Source organism: Staurois parvus, unplaced genomic scaffold, assembly GCF_062004578.1.
Source record: "Staurois parvus isolate SC_StPar_1 unplaced genomic scaffold, SC_StPar_1.0 ptg000448l, whole genome shotgun sequence".
NCBI lineage: Eukaryota > Metazoa > Chordata > Amphibia > Anura > Ranidae > Staurois > Staurois parvus.
The window spans coordinates 2,360,018-2,381,272 of NW_028318244.1; the positions used below are offsets into that span (position 1 = coordinate 2,360,018).

General features: G+C 41.5%; 1 protein-coding gene across 1 annotated transcript in view; it reads right to left on the minus strand.

Moving 5' to 3' along the window:
* Positions 1-21,255, minus strand: part of ELP3 (elongator acetyltransferase complex subunit 3) — a 206,939-nt gene that overhangs the window by 127,040 nt on the left and 58,644 nt on the right. Inside the window, exon 8 of the mRNA XM_089688175.1 lies at positions 1,020-1,181. Within this exon, the coding sequence (XP_089544301.1) occupies positions 1,020-1,181 (162 nt within the window). The remainder of the gene's footprint in view (positions 1-1,019; positions 1,182-21,255) is intronic.

A 21,255-nucleotide genomic window follows, 5' to 3' on the forward strand; every position in this document is an offset into this window, starting at 1 on the left:
ACCCAATGGACCTAAAGATGTATGCACAATTTAAATGTTAAACCAATAAACAGTTATATCCTTTTCTCTCTTATCTGTAGCATACCCTGTCTTTTCTTAGCAGACATACAAATGTAGGGCACTGCTCCAAACCCTATGAATCCTCCTCAGTCCTTGCTGTAAAAGCACCAAGAGCCTGTTGGCTCTCTGTATTGAAGCCAAAAGGTGGCCACACACCATTGATTTCACTTGAAGTGAGTCTTTATTGAGCCAGTACAAGCATACTGATAGTCCCTACCTACAGGCCACCACTTCTAATGCATTTCACATGCATTGTCACGTCACAGAGACAACTAAGCCCTAACGACTCACTAAGACTAAGCATGTAAGGGTTAAATGCTTCAAAAGGAGCAGCCTGTAGGTGGCAATTCTCAGTCCACTTGTGCTGGCTCAAAAAGACTTACTGCAACTGACATCATTAGTATGTGGTTCGAAGTAGACCAGCATACAGTCAAGGTAGGCCAACATAGTCCAAGGTAGGCCAACATAATCCAAGGTAGGCCAACATAGTCCAAGGTAGGCCAACATAGTCCAAGGTAGGCCAACATAGTCCAAGGTAGGCCAACATAGGCGACTCCATCCAAACAGAGGAGCAATGGTCAGATGCCTCAACCGTCAAAGCTTGCAGCTAACTACCTTATCACTGGAGTATTCCTATAAAGCAATGTTCTGCTGTTACCTTACTCCAACTAGAATCCATGGATTTCCGTAGCTATGATCGCCCAGGCACTATGCTCCACACTTAGTGGACATGTACCTGTGATAATGCAAGACAAAGTGCAACATATACTACTAGTGAATATACTCTGGTTTCCCTATTCCAAAACTCATCGTGTTGAGTGGTCCAGAGGTCAAGGTGGACATTCCAATCAACATAATAATACAGCAATCAGTGTTCAAACACAATCAAGATATGGTCTTTCAGCTATAACTGCCCAGACGTGGTGCCACCTTGCTGTATGAATAAAGACGCTACCTACCGATTGGTATCTCTGGCTACATCTTCATACACGCTCTGCACGCCGATCTCCAGCCTGGTGCAGCCGTAAGACAACATGTCGCTCAGATGACGCTTCAGGCAATAGTCCGGCCGAGTCTCTATGGTGATTCCCACGCACTTTGTGTTACTCCGCTCAGAGTACCTGCAATGGAGGGACACCATCACATTCAGAGGGTTACAGTTTTTTTTGTTTTGTTTTTTATTTTAAAGCAGACAATGTCTCATTTTTTTCCTTCCCTCTCCACAATATTCGAGAAATAATAATAATTTAAAAAAAAACATTTTTACAAATTTTTTTCATTACTTACAAGAACCTGTTCTTGCTCCCCTTCCATGATTGGAAAAACTAAAATCCAATGAATAAAAGGGATAGGACAGACTGAGGAGGAAAGATGAAAAGGTCCCCCAGTCAGGAAATATTTCATTTGCTGCAGCTTCTAAAGCACTTTGTGAGAAGCTCACAGTGTACAGTAAAATCAAAGCAAGTCATTTCAGTCCAGGAGAGGAGCCTCTACAACTGTGCAAGACTGAAGGGAAGGCCGGAGGTCAGATTTACAGCTCAGTTTTAAAGCTAATGTACCTTTTACCCTCAAGCTTTGAAATCTGTAGATGTCATTAGTCAGTCGTTGCTCGCGTGCGACAAATAAAAGCTTTTGCGTGCAGCATTTGCCTTTAGATTTCTCATCAATAAGTGGTCTGGCTCACGCAGTCCGCCACTCTTCATATAACTAATTATATCTTGTTATTTGCAGAGATTAAAGGAGAATGTTCTGAGAGTCTATTCACTCCCACACAAGTTGCTCCCTCCCTTCAGCGATGCCACGTCCGACCGCACTCCTTTTTTAATGCAACATCACAAGTGATCAAATGCAATGGCGCCAGAACCAATAATCAGGGAATACAAGAAGCCAATCTGGGAACTACTATCATCAACCATTACAACGGCACTGATATCAAAGGCAACCCAATAAGCATGAGGCGTTTATGACGTTCTGCCATATATAGTAGATATAAAAAATCTACGCATCCCTGTTAAAATGTCAGGTTTCTGTGATGTAAAAAAAGACAAATCATTTCAGAAATTTTTACATCTTTAATGTGACCTATAAACTGAACAACTCGGTTGAAAAACAAACTGAAATCTTTTTTTTTTCTTTTTTTTTTGGGGGGGGGGGGTGGTAACATAAAAAAACTAAAATTATGTGTTTGTGGTTGCATAAGTGTGCACGCCTATTTATATGTGAGGATGTAGCTGTGTTCAGAGTAAAGCGGTCAGTACACACCTGTCATTTAAAGTGCCTCTGATTAACACACAATAAAGTTCAGCTGTTCTAGTAGGTCTTTCTTGACATTTTCTTAGTCGCATCCTACAGCAAATACCATGGTCCGCAGAGAGCTTCCAAAGCATCAGAGGGATCTCATTGTTAAAACGTATCAGTCAGGAGAAGGGTACAAAAGAATTTCCAAGGCATTAGATATACAATGGAACACACTGAAGACCGTTATCATTAAGTGGAGAAACTATGGCGCAACAGTGACATTACCAAGAACTGAACGTCCCTCCAAAATTTATGAAAAGACGAGAAGAACACTGGTCTGGGAGGCTGCCAAGAGGCCTACAGCAACATTGAAGGAGCTGCAGGAATATCTGGCAAGTACTGGCTGTGTGGTCCATGTGACAACAATCTCCCGTATTCTTCATATGTCTGGGCTATGGGGTACAGTGACAAGACAGAAGCATTTTCTTACGAAGAAAAACATCCAAGCCCGGCTAAATTTTGCGAAGACACATCTGAAGTCTCCCAAAAGCATGTGGGAAAATGTGTTATGGTCTGATGAAAGCGAGGTTGAACTTTTTGGATATAATTCCAAAAGATATGTTTGGCGCAAACACAACACTGCACATCAGCAAAAGAACACCATACCCACTGTGAAGCATGATGGTGGCAGCATCATGCTTTGGGGCTGTTTTTCTGCAGCTGGAACTGGGGCCTTAGTCAAGGTGGAGGGAATTATGAACAGTTACAAATAGTTTTTTTTTATTTTTACTTCCCTCCAACTAAAAGATTTCAGTTTATCGGTCAACTGGGTTGTACAGTTTATAGGTTAAATTAAAAGTGGAAAAAGTTCTGAAATGATTTATCTATGTCTCATTTTTTACATTACAGAAACCTGACATTTTAACAGGGGTGTGTAGACTTTTTATATCCACTGTATGTTACTTTGGACACTTCCAATAAATAAATGCAAATGTTTGAAGCCCAACCCCCATGTATTAGGACTCAACTTCATCCTATTCATTGTCGAGTCAGAGCTAAAGATCTCCAATCAGTAGTGAGCATCAGCTTAGCTGATGGTACGCCTAAAAGGTTTTTCAGACTTCTGTAGAGAGACCACTGTTTCCACAGCAAGGGTCCTTATCTTGCCGTGGCTTAAGAATTAAAACAATTACAAGGTACATTAATTTCAATTACCACTAACCTTAGGAGTATTCTTCCCACTGACCACCAATGTAAAGGAACATTCTTCCCACTGACCACCAATGTAATGGACATTCTTCCCACTGACCACCAATGTAAAGGAACATTCTTCTCACTGATCACCAATGTAAGGAGAATTCTTCCCACTGATCACCAATGTAAGGGACATTCTTCCCACTGATCACCAATGTAAGGAACATTCTTCTCACTGATCACCAATGTAAGGAACATTCTTCCCACTGATCACCAATGTAAGGAACATTCTTCCCACTGACCACCAATGTAAGGAACATTCTTCCCACTGATCACCAATGTAAGGGACATTCTTCCCAATGATCACCAATGTAAGGAACATTCTTCCCACTGATCACCAATGTAAGGAGAATTCTTCCCACTGACCCCCAATGTAAGAAGCATTCTTCCCACTGACCACCAATGTAAGGGACATTCTTCCCACTGATCACCAATGTAAAGGGCATTCTTCCCACTGACCACCAATGTAAAGGGCATTCTTCCCACTGACCACCAATGTAAGGGAACATTCTTCCCACTGACCACCAATATAAAAAGGAACATTCTTCCCACTGACCACCAATATAAAGGAACATTCTTCCCACTGACCCTCAATGTAAGAAGCATTCTTCCCACTGACTACCAAAGTAAAGGAACATTCTTCCCACTGACCCCCAATTTAAGAAGCATTCTTCCCACTGACCACCAATGTAAGGGACATTCTTCCCACTGATCACCAATGTAAAGGGCATTCTTCCCACTGACTACCAATGTAAGGGACATTCTTCCCACTGACCACCAATGTAAAGGACATTCTTCCCACTGATCACCAATGTAAAGGGCATTCTTCCCACTGACTACCAATGTAAGGAGCATTCTTCCCACTGACCACCAATGTAAGGGAACATTCTTCCCACTGATCCTCAATGTAAAGGACATTCTTTTCACTGATCCTCAATGTAAGCATTTTTCCCACTGATCACCAATGTAAGGGACATTCTTCCCACTAACCACCAATGTAAAGGACATTCTTCCTACTGTGCACCATTGTAAAGGACATTCTTCCCACTCATCGTCAATGTAAGGAGCATTTTACCCACTGATCACCAATGTAAGGGACATTCTTCCCACTGACCACCAATGTAAGTGAACATTCTTCCCACTGACCACCAATGTAAAGGACATTTTCCCACTGCACTGTGCACCAATGTAAAAGGACATTCTTCCCACTGACCACCAATGTAAAGGATATTTTCCCACTGTGCACCAACGTAAAGGACATTCTTCCCACTGACCCCCAATGGAAAGAGCATTCTTCCCACTGACCACCAAAGTGAGGAGCATTCTTTCCACTGGCTCCCAATTACCTATTACTTTATTCTTATATTTGAATGTAATGTTCATGCTAACATGCGGTAGATGTAGAAATTATTGGCAGGGGTTTCTTGAGATGTGGAAACTATTTCAAGGTTCCTCCGTGATAACAGGAAGGCTGTATTAGGGTATCAATAATACAAATTTCACATTTCTTATGGATCCAGATCATCACTATAAATCAGGGTTTCTCAACCAGGATCGCTCAGGAGCTACAACGAAACATTTGGATGGCTGCACGCTCTTGTAAGGACTCTCCAGTAATCTTCATGTTAACAATGTCCAAAAGATAAAATCATCACAGCATCAGAACAAGGAAGAAGTGTTAATGTGTTTCACGCTCGTAAGTGCCTTGAGCGTGAAAAACATTAATACTTCTTCGTTGTTCTGATGCGGTGATGATTTTATCTTGTGGACATTGTTACAATAAAGATTACTGGAGAGTCCTTACAGAGCCATCCACTTGTTTTGTTGTAGCTCCTGAATGATCACATTAGCATAACCCCAGGATACATAAATAAAAAGCAAAAAGTGTGACATTCCAAACCTCTTACTATTGTTGATCCACCAGGTACAAGACAGATTTACACTCGTGTACACTAGTGCAAACCCAATATCATAAGGATGATCCCTCAGTTTATTACCCCGTACACATGATGAGAATATCGGATGAACGATCGGCCGTTTTTTTTTTTGCCTGCTAGTCTCACATCGAAAGGGAAAAGGTTACTAAAGATACGAAAATTCTCCTATGAAAGAAATTCGAAAGTGATGTCATGTATTGTGTTGTACTTGTATTGTATTTTCAGATGACTACTGTACTGATTAAATGAAAATCGTGCAATCTGGTGTCATACGAGAAAGATTTTTGCGCTTGTCCCTTCGGATATTGTCGTACGAATTGTCGGGATCGGCTCTCGAAAGCTGTGTACTGACGTTCGGTCCTCGTACGAAAATTTTCGTACGATTTTCTTATAGTGTGTACGAGGCATTACACAGAATATTCTAGTTGTACGACCAACATATTGTATAATCGCAAATGTCACAGATTATATACCCTAAAAACCTTGAAATACAGTTTACTATGATAAAGACTAATTATTATATGCTTTCCTTGTTGGTTATGTGTTAGAGAAGACACTGGTAGTGATGAGGCAGAATTATGACTTTACTTGTGTGGCTTAAGTTACAAACACACAGAGCACATTTCAGCAGACATATTACTTCCTGAAGATAGAGAGAAGAAGGGATAGAGAGGAAGAGATAGAACCAACAAGTTTTACACATATGCACAACTAGTAACTAGAGATGAGCGAATCGAACCAGGCGAACCGGAATTCGAGTCGAATTTCAGGAAATATTCGATTTTTTAATAGATACAATTTGTATCTATTAGTTTCCATTTAGGATACAGATGTTTCAACCGCTGTACATGTGAAGAAGCTGTGAGAGAACTGTCAGAAATAGAGGAACTCTGCACATACACTTTTTGCCGGCTTGGAATTATTCTTCTTTTCATCCTACTGCTTCTTCTTCTTCTTCATCCTCATCCTCATCTTCTGAGGATGAGGATGAGGATGAAGAAGAAGAAGCAGTAGGATGAAAATAAGAATAATTCCAAGCCGGCAAAAAGTGTATGTGCAGAGTTCCTCTATTCTGCAGATACACTTAGAGGAGCTCTGCACATACACTTTTTGCCTGTTTGGAATTAATCTTATTTTCATCCTACTTCTTCTTCTTCTTCTTCTTCTTTATCCTCATCCTCAGAAGAAGAAGAAGAGGATGAAGAAGAAGAAGAAGAAGAAGAAGAAGTAGGATGAAAATAAGAATAATTGCAAGCCGGCAAAAAGTGTATGTGCAGAGTTCCTCTATTCTGCAGATACACTTAGAGGAGCTCTGCACATACACTTTTTGCCGGCTTGGAATTAATCTTATTTTCATCCTACTTCTTCTTCTTCTTCTTCTTCTTCTTCATCCTCATCCTCATCCTCAGAAGAAGAAGAAGAGGATGAGGATGAGGATGAAGAAGAAGAAGAAGAAGAAGTAGGATGAAAATAAGAATAATTCCAAGCCGGCAAAAAGTGTATGTGCAGAGCTCCTCTAAGTGTATCTGCAGAGCTCCTCTAAGTGTATCTGCAGAATAGAGGAACTCTGCACATACACTTTTTGCCGGAAACCGCTGTATGGAGGGAATGTCCCAGAACTGTCAGAAATAGTCTATTTCTGACAGTTCTGGGACATTACCTCCATACAGCTGTTTCAACCGCTGTATGGAGGGAATGTCATGGAACTGTCAGAAATAGACTATTAATGACAGTTCTGGGACTGTCCTTCCATACAGCGGTTGAAACATTGTATGTATTTGTTTCCATAAATGGATCCATTTATGGAAACAAATACATACAATGTTTCAACCGCTGTATGGAAGGACAGTCCCAGAACTGTCATAAATAGTCTATTTCTGACAGTTCTATGACATTCCCTCCATACAGCGGTTGAAACAGCTGTATGGAGTGAATGTCCCAGAACTGTCAGAAATAGACTATTTATGACAGTTCTGGGACATTCACTCCATACAGCGGTTGAAACATTGTATCTATTTTTTTCCATAAATGACATTCTGCAGATACACTTAGAGGAGCGCTGCAGATACACTTTTTGCCGGCTTGGAATTATTCTTATTTTCATCCTACTTCTTCTTTTTCTTCTTATGAGGATGAGGATGAAGAAGAAGAAGTAGGATGAAAATAAGATTAATTCCAAGCCGGCAAAAAGTGTATCTGCAGCGCTCCTCTAAGTGTATTTGCAGAATGTCATTTATGGAAAAAAATAGATACAATGTTTCAACCGCTGTATGGAAGGACAGTCCCAGAACTGTCATAAATAGTCTATTTCTGACAGTTCTATGACATTCCCTCCATACAGCGGTTGAAACAGCTGTATGGAGTGAATGTCCCAGAACTGTCAGAAATAGACTATTTCTGACAGTTCTGGGACTGTCCTTCCATACAGCGGTTGAAACATTGTATGTATTTGTTTCCATAAATGGATCCATTTATGGAAACAAATACATACAATGTTTCAACCGCTGTATGGAAGGACAGTCCCAGAACTGTCATTAATAGTCTATTTCTGACAGTTCCATGACATTCCCTCCATACAGCGGTTGAAACAGCTGTATGGAGTGAATGTCCCAGAACTGTCAGAAATAGACTATTTATGACAGTTCTGGGACAATCACTCCATACAGCTGTTTCAACCGCTGTATGGAGGGAATGTCATGGAACTGTCAGAAATAGACTATTAATGACAGTTCTGGGACTGTCCTTCCATACAGCGGTTGAAACATTGTATGTATTTGTTTCCATAAATGGATCCATTTATGGAAACAAATACATACAATGTTTCAACCGCTGTATGGAAGGACAGTCCCAGAACTGTCAGAAATAGTCTATTTCTGACAGTTCTGGGACATTCACTCCATACAGCTGTTTCAACCGCTGTATGGAGGGAATGTCATAGAACTGTCAGAAATAGACTATTAATGACAGTTCTGGGACTGTCCTTCCATACAGCGGTTGAAACATTGTATCTATTTGTTTCCATAAATGGATCCATTTATGGAAACAAATACATACAATGTTTCAACCGCTGCATGGAAGGACAGTCCCAGAACTGTCATTAATAGTCTATTTCTGACAGTTCCATGACATTCCCTCCATACAGCGGTTGAAACAGCTGTATGGAGTGAATGTCCCAGAACTGTCAGAAATAGACAGAAACTGTCACAGAACTGTCCTTCTTCTCATCCTTCTCCTTCTTCTCATCCTTCTTCTCATCCTTCTTCTCATCCTTCTCCTTCTTCTCATTCTTCTCCTTCTCCTTCTCCTCATCCTTCTCCTTCTTTTCATCCTTCTCCTTCTCCTTCTTCTCATCCTTCTCCTTCTTCTCATCCTTCTCCTTCTCCTTCTTCTCATCCTTCTCCTTCTTCTCATCCTTCTCCTTTTCCTTCTTCTCATCCTTCTCCTTCTGCTTCTCCTTCTCCTTCTCCTTCTTCTCATCCTTCTCCTTCTTCTCATCCTTCTCCTTCTTCTCATCCTTCTCCTTCTTCTCATCCTTCTCCTTCTCCTCATCCTTCTCCTTCTCCTCATCCTTCTCCTTCTTCTCATCCTTCTCCTTCTCCTTCTCCTTCTCCTTCTCATCCTTCTCCTTCTCCTTCTTCTCATCCTTCTCCTTCTCCATCTTCTCATCCTTCTCCTTCTCCTTCTTCTCATCCTTCTCCTTCTTCTCATCCTTCTCCTTCTTCTCATCCTTCTCCTTCTTCTCATCCTTCTCCTTCTCCTCATCCTTCTCCTTCTCCTTCTTCTCATCCTTCTCCTTCTCCTTCTTCTCATCCTTCTCCTTCTTCTCATCCTTCTCCTTCTCCTTCTTCTCATCCTTCTCCTTCTTCTCATCCTTCTCCTTCTCCTTCTCCTTCTCTTTCCTCATCTCCAAGGGCATTTAAATTAAAGGTACAGTGTTCTGCACTAATTTAAAGTCTCTCTGAAGCCTAGAAACCCTTTTTATAAGTCATCTTCGTAGCGAAGAAATTCGCATTGAATCGAATTTCACACTGGAATTCGCCGAATCAGCCGAATCGAATTTTTGAGAAATTCGCTCATCTCTACTAGTAACCTTTAGTGTACAGTTCCATCTACTGGTCAAGTGATATTAACACACAATACTATATAGTACATTATAGTACATGCTGTTGCATTCCCAACATTCCTAAGGATTAAATGACAATATTTGGTGCTTATATGCTAAGGTTATGTCTTATATATAATAACAGGTTCAACTTGCTAGGACGTCTCTTGTTCAGAATGCTAGTCATATAATGCCCTTGAACTGTGTTGTTGTGCAGTCTGTAGAGAGTCTCCTAATACAGTGGGGAAAATTATTATTTGATCCCCTGCAGATTTTGTAAATTTGCCCACAAATAAATGATGGGTCTATAATTTTTACCATAGATGTATTTTAAATGATAGAGACAGAATATTTATTTATTTATTTCAGGTACTTGTACAGCGCTCTCAATTTACGCAGCGCTTTACATATATATATTATACATTCACATCAGTTCCTAACCCTCAAGGGGTGTACAATCTAAGGTCCCTAACTCACATTCATACATACACATACTAGGGCCAATTTAGACAGGAGCCAATTCACCTACCAGCATGTCTTTGGAGTGTGGGAGGAAACCGGAGTACCTGGAGGAAACCCACGCAGGCACAGGGAGAACATGCAAACTCCAGGCAGGTGGTGCCGTGGCTGGGATTCGAACCAACGACTCTAGTACTGCCAGGTGGAAGTGCTAACCATTTAGCCACTGTGCTGCCCTGAATATCAACCAAAAATCCAGAAAAAACACGATACATATGTTATAGACTTGTGATGGATATGGTAAAATGCATATTTAGTTTCCTACTGAAATATATATATATATATATACACACACACACACACAAACATTTTTTTATATACACATTTTTATACATATTTACTTTTATACTTTAATACTATTTCTTTCTTCATATTTATAACTGTTTAGCATGAATATATATGTTGTGTGAATATTTTCTGCCAGCTGGGCTTTGTGGTACTTTAAGAAATCCTTGCTTAAGAAATGTCTGCTCACACACACAGACCCCCTCCCATCGTGTGATTTCGAAGACAAAGGAATATTTTTCTTTCTATAAGATAAGACTTGGAAGAAGATCACACCTATACCATGACGGAGATTGTTTTCCTGTAAAGTGACCAATCAAAGACTAATATAATGCTTATGCTGTTATCACGTGATGTTCGCATCATTTTTCATATATAAACTCATGGTTTCATTTCAATAAATTAGAGAGAAGTTTTCACAGACCAAACGTGTCAGTGTGAGTTTCTTTATGTGCGCACATTCCAGAGCAAACCAGCATTATAAATTAGGACAGGAGCAGATAAGCACTGGACAATTCAGTCCTCAACTAAATCAGACTGAGTTGCAGTTCAGTAAGTAAAATAAAAATTGAATCCCCAAGCAAAACATGACTTAGTACTTAGTGGAGAAACCACTGTTGGTAAGCACAGAGGTAAGAGGTTTCTTTTAATTTGTTACCAGGTTTGCACACGTCTCAGGAGGGATTTTAGTCCACTCTACAGATCTCTAAACCATTAAGGTTCCTTGGATGTTGCTTGGCAACTCGAAGTATCAGCTCCCTCCATATATTTTCTACAGCATTAAGGTCTGAGACTGGCTAGACCACTCCATGACCTTAATGTGCTTCTTCTTGAGCTGCTCCTTTGCTGCCTTGACTGTATGTTTTGAGTCATTGTCGTGCTGGAAGACCCATCCACGACCCATCTACTGTGTTCTGGCTGAGGGAATAAGGTTCTCATCCAAGATTTTACAATACATGCCCCCGTCCATTGGCCTGTCAAAGCTGAAAAGTCAACCTGTACCTTTAACAGAGAAACAGCCCAAAAGCATAATGTTTCCACCTCTGTGCTTCACTGTAGGGAGGGTGTAGGTCAGCATTTTTCTTCCTCCAAACATGGCAAGTTGAGTTAAATGCCAAAGAGCTCAATTTGTGTCTCATCTGAACACAGCACTTTCTCTCAGACCTTTTCTGAATCATTTAGATGTTCCTTGGCAAACTTCACCCGGGCCTGTACATGTGCCTTCTTGAGAAGGGGTACCTTGCAGACACTGCAGCATTTCAATCCATGGCGGTGTATTGTGTTACCACCAGTTAGTTTGGGGACTGTGGTCCCAACTGCCTTGAGATCATTCACAGTTAGTGTAGTTCTGGGCCATTCCCTCACTTTTCTCATGAACCCCATGACGTGAAATCTTGCATGGAGCTCCAGACCGAGGGCGATTGATGGTTATTTTGTATTTCTTCCATTTGCAAATAATCACTCCAACAGTTGTCTCCTCACCGAGCTTCTTGCTGCCCATTCTAGCATTGTGCAGGTCTACAATCTTGTCCCTAACAACCTTTGACAGCTCCTTGGTAATTTGCCCATGACAGTGAGGTCTGAATGGAAGAAAAAGATTCTGTGGACAGGTGTCTTTTATACACACAACGAGCTGTCTTTAGGAGCACCTTCTTACATTGACAGGACTAATCTGTGTACCACATGAGCACATAGCCAGTCTGTGGGAGCCAGAATTAGTGTTGGTTGGTAGGGGATCAAATACTTCTTTTACACACTGAACTGCAACGCAATTAATATTATTTGTATCATGTGTTTTTTCTAGATTTTTGGTTGCAGGGGTTTGGAAATTTTTGAAAAAAACTACAGTGGGGATCGAAAGTTTGGGCACCCCAGCTAAAAATTTGTATTAATGTGCATAAAGAAGCCACGGAAAGATGGAAAAATCTCCAAAAGGCATCAAATTACAGATTAGACATTCTTATAATATGTCAACAAAAGTTAGATTTTATTTCCATCATTTACACTTTCAAAATAACAGAAAACAAAAAAATGGCGTCTGCAAAAGTTTGGGCACCCTGCAGAATTTATAGCATGCACTGCCCCCTTTGCAAAGCTGAGACCTGCCAGTGTCATGGATTGTTCTCAATCATCGTCTGGGAAGACCAGGTGATGTCAATCTCAAAGGTTTTAAATGCCCAGACTCATCTGACCTTGCCCCAACAATCAGCACCATGGGTTCTTCTAAGCAGTTGGCTAGAAAACTGAAACTGAAAATAGTTGATGCTCACAAAGCTGGAGAAGGCTATAAGAAGATAGCAAAGCGTTTTCAGATGTCAATATCCTCTGTTCGGAATGTAATTAAGAAATGGCAGTCATCAGGAACAGTGGAAGTTAAAGCAAGATCTGGAAGACCAAGAAAAATATCAGACAGAACAGCTCGCAGGATTGTGAGAAAAACAATTCAAAACCCACGTTTGACTGCACGATCCCTCCAGAAAGATCTGGCAGACACTGGAGTTGTGGTACACTATTCCACTATAAAGAGATACTTGTACAAATATTGTCTTCATGGAAGAGTCATCAGAAGAAAACCTCTTCTACGTCCTCACCAGAAAAATCATCATTTGAACTTTGCAAATGAACATATAGACAAGCCTGATGCATTTTGGAAACAAGTTCTGTGGAACGATGAGGTTAAAATTGAACTTTTTGGCCGGAATGAGCAAAGGTACGTTTGGAGAAGAAGGGGCACAGAATTTAATGAAAAGAACCTCTGTCCAACTGTTAAGCATGGGGTTGGATCAATCATGCTTTGGGGTTGTGTTGCAGCCAGTGGCACAGGGAACATCTCACGAGTAGAAGGAAAAATGGATTCAATAAAATTTCAGCAAATTTTGGATGGTAACTTGATGCCATCTGTGAAAAAGCTGAAGTTAAAGAGAGGATGGCTTCTACAAATGGATAATGATCCTAAACACACCTCGAAATCCACGGGGGATTACATCAAGAGGCGTAAACTGAAGGTTTTGCCATGGCCTTCACAATCTCCTGACCTCAACATAATTGAAAATCTATGGATAGACCTTAAAAGAGCAGTGCGTGACAGACAGCCCAGAAATCTCAAAGAACTGGAAGACTTTTGTAAGGAAGAATGGGCAAAGATACCTCAAACAAGAATTGAAAGACTCTTGGCTGGCTACAAAAAGCGTTTACAAGCTGTGATACTTGCCAAAGGGGGCAGTACAAGATATTAACTCTGCAGGGTGCCCAAACTTTTGCAGACGCCATTTTTTTGTTTTCTGTTATTTTGAAAGTGTAAATGATGGAAATAAAATCTAACTTTTGTTGACATATTATAAGAATGTCTAATCTGTAATTTGATGCCTTTTGGAGATTTTTCCATCTTTCCTTGGCTTCTTTATGCTCATTAATACAAATTTTTAGCTGGGGTGCCCAAACTTTCGATCCCCACTGTACTTCTCCAGGGACTAAATCGGTGCCCCAATCTACTTGTCCCTCATGACAATCTACTTGTCCAAATAAAAAAAATAAAATTTGAACCAAAACCGTATTTAAATCTGAGGTACTGTAAGGAATGTCAGGGGCTTTTAAAAACAAAAGGGGCTTTATGGTGACTTAAACGTGTAATAATTTTAACATTATGCTGTTTATCTCCTCCTCCCCGTCCTACCTTTTTCCAGGACCACACCCACGGACTAGCAGGGAGGAGAGAGACCTTGCAGTGTAATGAGCAGTGATTGGGTTCTCCTCAGGAAAGGGGAGTGTCCGGCTTATCCATTTTGCTGCCACAGCCGGTTTTGCGTTTTTTGACCAAGTTTAAAAAATAATTTTAGACCTGAAGATTACATAAAACCCCCAAACGTCATATTTTATGAAAGCAGACACCCTAGAGAATAAAATAGTGGTAGTTCCAATTTTTTAGGTCACATATTACCACAAAATTTCAATAAAAAATACAAGTTCATTTTAGGGCACAAAAAAAGCAATCAATTACTCTTTTTTTTGTAAAATCTAAGAGATGACGTTGCAGCGAGTAAATAGAAAGCGAACATGTTAAACCTTAAATTTGCGTGCGCTTGTGAAATGGCGACGAACTTCAGTACCCTATATTTTCTATAGGCACCACTTTTAAAGCCCACTATAGGTCATCAGTATAGTGTACGGAGGAGGTCTCATGCTAGAATTATTGCTCTCATTCTGGAGTGCGCGGTGATATGTGTATCGCAATCGACGTTTTCATGCTTTTCTGTTTGTACGTGCGTATATATGTGGGGGTAAGGGAGCCTCCATTTTTTTTTTTTTGGGGGGGGGGGGGGAATGTTATGTGCCTGGGTGTAACTGATTTTTTACAATTAAAAAAAAAACTTTTTTTTTTTCTTTTTCCTCAATTTTTTTTTTCATCACATAGGGGACAAAGTCTCCTCTATGTGATGATTTTTGGTGACAGGTTTTCTTTATTGAGACATCCAAGGCTTAAAAGACCCTGGATGCCTCCCCTGAATTTAATGCAGTGCACATTGCACTGCATTACATTCTTTCCTGGCCTCGATGATCAGGAAATCTTTGAACGGGGATCCGTAAGCGACGTCATAATGTCACTTCCGGGTCAGGACAAGCAGAGGAGGGGAGTGGATGTCTCCGTCTCCTCCCTCCCCTCTAGCCGATGGCGGTGAGCTGGTCCCGGGCCCGCAGATGGGCAAGCGGAGCCCAGGGAGAGGTTCACACGGGGGGGCGGAGGCTGGTGCTGTGTGGAAGCAATCATCGGCAGCGCTGCTGCCCGAATGCTTCCACCTGACATGCGAACCCTGCTGCTTGTCCCCAGCAGGGCTAAAAGATTAAAAGAAACTACCTGCCCGACGCCCGGAACTACATGTCCCGGGCGTCGGGCAATATAAATTCTACATCCTGGGGTTGATATTCTGACTCTATCATTTAAAATACACCTATGATAGAAAAAAAAGTATAGACCCTTCATTTCTTTGTAAGTGTGCAAACTTACAAAATCTGCAGGGGATCAAATAATTATTTTCCCCACTGTATTGTACAACCAGCATTTAAAGTATAAGTCCAGGTCAAACAGATAAGGTGTTCAAAAATAACAGAAATGAATGTCTCTTGTATTTGCATGATATGTGTTACACTTGCAGAGCTAAAGTACTACTAAAGTCTAAACATTTTTTTACCGTAATGCATTTCCTGCATTAAGGTAAAAAAAACACTTACCTGGCTCCCGTCACGGCTCCAGCACTGTCTTGACTCCAGCACCACCCCCCTCCCTTCCTGCTTTCTGAGGAGAAACTAAAGGCAGAAGAGTCATTCTTCCGAGACAGGCATGGTAAACTAAAGACAGGTGGGATGGTGCCCAAGTGAACTCCAGGGCGTGCAATCATGTCACACCGGCATTATACCACCCACATGTCTACACGACCATTCCCATCCCAGGAGAATCATTGTATACCCTGATGAAGCACTGGATGGACCAAAATGTGTTGGTGTGAAGCGATTCTTCTGAGACAGGCACAGGCATGGTCATCTAGGAACAGGTGGTATGGTGCCCATGTGAACTTCAGGGCATGCAATCATGTCACACCAGCATTTTACCACCCACATGTCTACACGACCATGCCCATCCCAGGAGAATCATTGTTACCCTGATGAAGCACTGGATGGACCAAAACGTGTTGGTGTGAAGCCATTCTTCTGAGACAAGCCTGGTGGTGTCAACACAGGTGGTATGGTACTCATGCAAACACCAGGCCACACAACTGTGTAATCCAGTACACCATATAACCTCAGGCCAGAGTATTGGCAGCTGCAATTGTGGAATGACTGATGGCACCATCAAAAAAACAGGATATCATCAGCACACCATAAAAGAAGGACAAGGACAAGATATTTATTCACCACCAGCAAACAACACTGTGTTTCCGGGCTGGTAAGGACCTCTTCCTCAGGTAACAGTGGCACTCCTCTGTTTCCATGGGGACATAACACCCAAGTAGAAAGGATAGACCACCTTCGGGATTTTAATTGCTAGGTGTGCAAAAAGATTAAGTGCCAGAAACAGACTGTGTAGACTCCAAATTTATATTATTAAAAATCTTGTATGATAAAAACTAACGCATTTTGGGGGTTCAAAGAGCACTTTGTCACGGCTTGGACTTTTCTTTTACTTCCTGTTGTGTCTGTCATACAGGAAGTGCAGGTAATTCTCCTCAATGGGTCACAGGTGGTTTTTATCTCATGGTATCATTGGTCTAGCTTGGAAAAATGTAAGTACACCTATTTTATACTCTGCTGGGGATACAGACTGTAGTAGCTGGCGCTATTAGAGTGATTGTCACGGTTTTCAAGGTCCTGTGATATATCCTGCATACTTACAATGGGCCAGCTTGTGAAAATGTAAGTGTACTTATGCAATCCCTGATCAACCTTTGTGGAAGCGATAAATCATTGTAGTATCTTGGGCTACTACAGTGATCGTCACAGTCTTCTGGCTCCTGTGCCAAGCAGCTTCTCTTCTGCATAGTGAACACAAAAGTGCCGCTGACATGCCATGGGCACATATTCCTTCTTTTCAAGTAATACAAGGTGTTCTCTGATTGGATGAGGTGGAAATTGTGGCATCACCACCCCACCTCTCCACCACATCCAATCAGAGAACACTTCATTGAGAAAATTGCAAAGCATTCTGGGAATGGTGCCCGTGCTGAGTGCGCAACCTCTTGTGTTTACTATGCAGAAGGACACCCGCATGGCAGAGAGCCCATAAGACCAGAGCAATTGCTGGTCTTGCATTGACTACTACAGTATTTCTCTGCTGCCTCACTGGTCCAACAGGTATGGATTACGCCGCTTACATTGGTCAATTACGTTGCATACTTACTATCATGGTCAGGGGTTCAGGCTTAGAGACCAATAGCGAAAGGAATAGAGAGGCTCCCACCACCCAACAGGATAAGTATTCAAGCAGACCACCCTGGCAGATGATGCTGGCTCACCCAAGGTGTAGGGTTAAAGCACTAACCGGTATTCACCAGAGCTCCTGATGGTGGAAATGGGTTTTGTTGTTTATTGGTACCAGGTCATGGTCCTCGGAATCGCCCCACCAGGAGGTGAGCAAGCCAGGTCTAGTAGCAGATATAGCAGGTAGAGATCAAGCACAAAAGGTAGACAGTAATAAGCCAAAAGGTCAGTAACAAACAGTTTAAAAATTTGGGATCAAGCTGAAACGTAGTCCAAGAACAAGCCAAAAGTTGGTAACAAATGGTTGCAGGTTGGGATCAAGGGGAAGCATGGTCGAAGAAGAACAAGCCAAAGGCCAGAAATATGTGGTAGTGGAGAAAAGGACAGCTGTAGATACGCAAAGGTGCAAGATACTGGCTGGAACAATAATCTGGCAAAGGGGAAGTGTAAAGGCATGGCTTAATGCAGGTCAAACAACAACAAGTTCACAGCTCAACATGCCAGCCAGCTTGCAAACAAACTGAATTAACCTAACAGTATTAAAAACAGGGGTTTAGTTAGCACACATTTGCAAATACATACGTAAGCTAGAGAGCCATGCCACGGCACCCTCGATATTCTGTAGTCCTAACTTTACAAATTTTGAGAGCCTCCATAGTAGAGGCACATGTATTTAATGGATAGACCAAGGGCAGGAGAACCTGAGGGAGCCCACCCCTCCTTAAAAAAGGTACAAGAGAGCACCGGACACCCAGCATGTAGCACAATGGCAGCTAGGGTGTTCAGTGTGCCCCCTTTCCAACATTTCAACAGTACAAAAAATGGCCACTGCCCCAGTCTATAACTGGGGTGCTCCTGTACCTTTAAGGAGGGGTAGGCTTCCTCAGGTTCATCTGCCCTTGGTCTATCCATTAAATACATGTGCGTCTGCTATGGGGGCTCTCAAAATTTGTAGAGTTAGACTACAGAATAAAGGGGGTGTCTTTTCACCATGGATTTGGTCCAAAGACACATTCCCTGGACGGATTACTGCTACATAGCGGAACCCAGCTCACCCAGAGGGATACTACCTACCAGGAGCACATAGGGGAACCCCTAGGGGAAGAGGACCACCAGCCTCATACCAAACAGAGGGAGGACCACCCACTATCAGATGACATCTAGATTTTTTTATACACAAAAGCGCATTTAATATGCGCGTCCGGTGAGTGCGCATTGCCTTATCACTACCACACGGATACCGGACTTCTATGTCACCTGAGCACTTTTATCTTTATATTGATTTCCTGGACTATTTCTTCGTTTTTGAACTTTTATTTATTTATATATCTAGAATTTACTAAGGATCAATCTTCATTCCAATTCATATATTGGTTTTAATATCGAGCGCTGCACTTTATATATACATTGTTGTTTTTAGGGTGATATTGGTACCTTTTTTGTGCATAGCAGCTTGTTACTTATATACTTAGGCGCTTGTACTACTTTCCGCATACATATCCATTAAATACATGTGCATCTGCTATGGGGGCTCTCAAAATTTGTAGAGTTAGGACTACAGAATAAAGGGGTGCCAGGCCGTGGCTCTGTAGCTTACGTATGTATTTGCAAATGTGTGCTAACTAAACCCCTGTTTTTAACACATATTGTTAGACAGGTTAATTCGGTTTGTTTGCAAGCTGGCTGGCAAGTTGAGCTGGGAACTTTTCTTTTGGGAACTTTTGTTGTTTGACATGCGTCGCCCTTCCAATTGTTCCTTGCTGTGAAGGCCAGTTATAGACTGGGGAAGTGGCCTATATACTATGGCTTAATGCAGAACTTCAGCCAAAAGGGGTAGTTCTGCTTTTCCAACTCCTCCCTCCAGGAGCAAGGAGTTCAAGGTTCACCAGAAACAAGGTCAAGGCAAGATTGTCCAAGGGAACAAACAGGAATATGTCCAGCATCTCAGGTGGCTTAGCAAGAAGAGCTACTGCCGGACGTGGTTCAAAGGTCATGGGTTCGGATCTCAGTCCTGCCACTTAAAATGGTCCATTACTTTGCACTTACATTGGTTCATTGTGCTGTTCCATTCCATTACATACTTACATTGGTCTATTACACAGGTCCATTGGCCTATTACATTACATCCTTACACTGGTCCATTGGCCCATTACATTGCATCCTTACACTGGTCCATTGGCCCATTACATTGCATCCTTACACTGGTCCATTAGCCCATTACATTGCATCCTTACACTGGTCCACTGGCCCATTACATTGCATCCTTACACTGGTCCACTGGCCCATTACATTGCATCCTTACACTGGTCCACTGGCCCATTACATTGCATCCTTACACTGGTCCATTGGCCCATTACATTGCATCCTTACACTGGTCCATTGGCCCATTACATTGCATCCTTACACTGGTCCATTGGCCCATTACATTGCATCCTTACACTGATCCATTAACGTTGAATACTTACACTGGTCCATTGGCCCATTACATTGCATGCTTACACTGGTCCATTACGTTGCGTACTTACACTGGTCCATTGGCCCATACAATTTCAGCCCAAAGCATCCACACTAATCTCAGGAGCTCAAAACCACCAGACCACTGTAGAGTATTACTAATGGATATGGTAATGAATGTCCAAGTCACTGGAGCTCATGTTCTATAGTGTGCAAAATGGATCATTGGAGGAAGAAAAAAAAAATCTATATCCCTCACAATGGCCCTTGTTCCAATAAACCATCACTTGTCTGAATAACTCAATACGTTAACACGTTTAATGGAGAACAAAAAAGTACAATAGGACACAAGCAGGAGGCTGTCAATGTCACACCATGGGAAGAATAACCCATCCTCATAATGTATTATTTTCATGTCAAGTTAACGCCGCTTTGTAAGGAACAATTTTCTACAAGCAATCTAAAATTCAGATACTGGCAGAAACAAGCCGGAAATAAGACAAACGAGACTAAAAATTAACGGATTTAGACAATAGGGCATACTGTATAGGAAGTATTCCAGGGAACTATACATTTTAGTTCACTTTATATAACACTGTTCAACAGGTAAAAAGTTTTGGGCATAAAATTAGCTAATCTTACATAATTTTGGGGTGCTGAAAACGAAAATGACCCTAAAAAATGTTGATTGGCTCTAGTTTCCATGATATATTCACCCATCTAATGACGTAAGCCATTCAAAATTATGATGCAACTTCAGCTGCATATTGCGCAATTGATACTGGTGACCAATAGAAAATTGCATGTATACTGAGATGATGCAATATTAGCCTTTAATTGCATCACTTCACTGCATAAAAGCTGCAGTATCTGTAGCTGATTGTAGTTCGACAGCGTCTTTACATTTCGTTTTATGCTTATATAGGCTACTCAGTAATGCCTCGAACTTGTGTGAATAAAGCAGATAATTTCTGCTATATCTGCGGTGAAATAACTTTTATCTCACAAAAAAGGAGGATAACAGGAATTATTAAGAAAGCCTACAACTTGTATTTTGGCTGCAAGATAGGAGACCAGGACAAGAGCTGGGCACCACATATATGCTGCAATTCTTGTGGGACGGCACTGGAGCAATGGTTGAATGGAAAAAAGGCATCTATGCCTTTCGCTGTGCCAATGATTTGGAGAGAGCCAACAGATCATGTTAGTAATTGTTACTTTTGTATAGTGCCTCCAATTGTAAAAGGGCTAAATAAGAAGAAAAAGTTATCTGTGCACTATCCAAATATTCCATCGGCAATACGTCCAGTTCCTCATGGAGAGGGGCTACCAATTCCTAAAGCACCAGAATCCTTTGTGGTTGAGTCAAGTGAGGAAGAACCTGAAGCGTGTAGTCACGTGCAGTTGTAAGAGATAGCCCTTTCCTCGAATACAAGA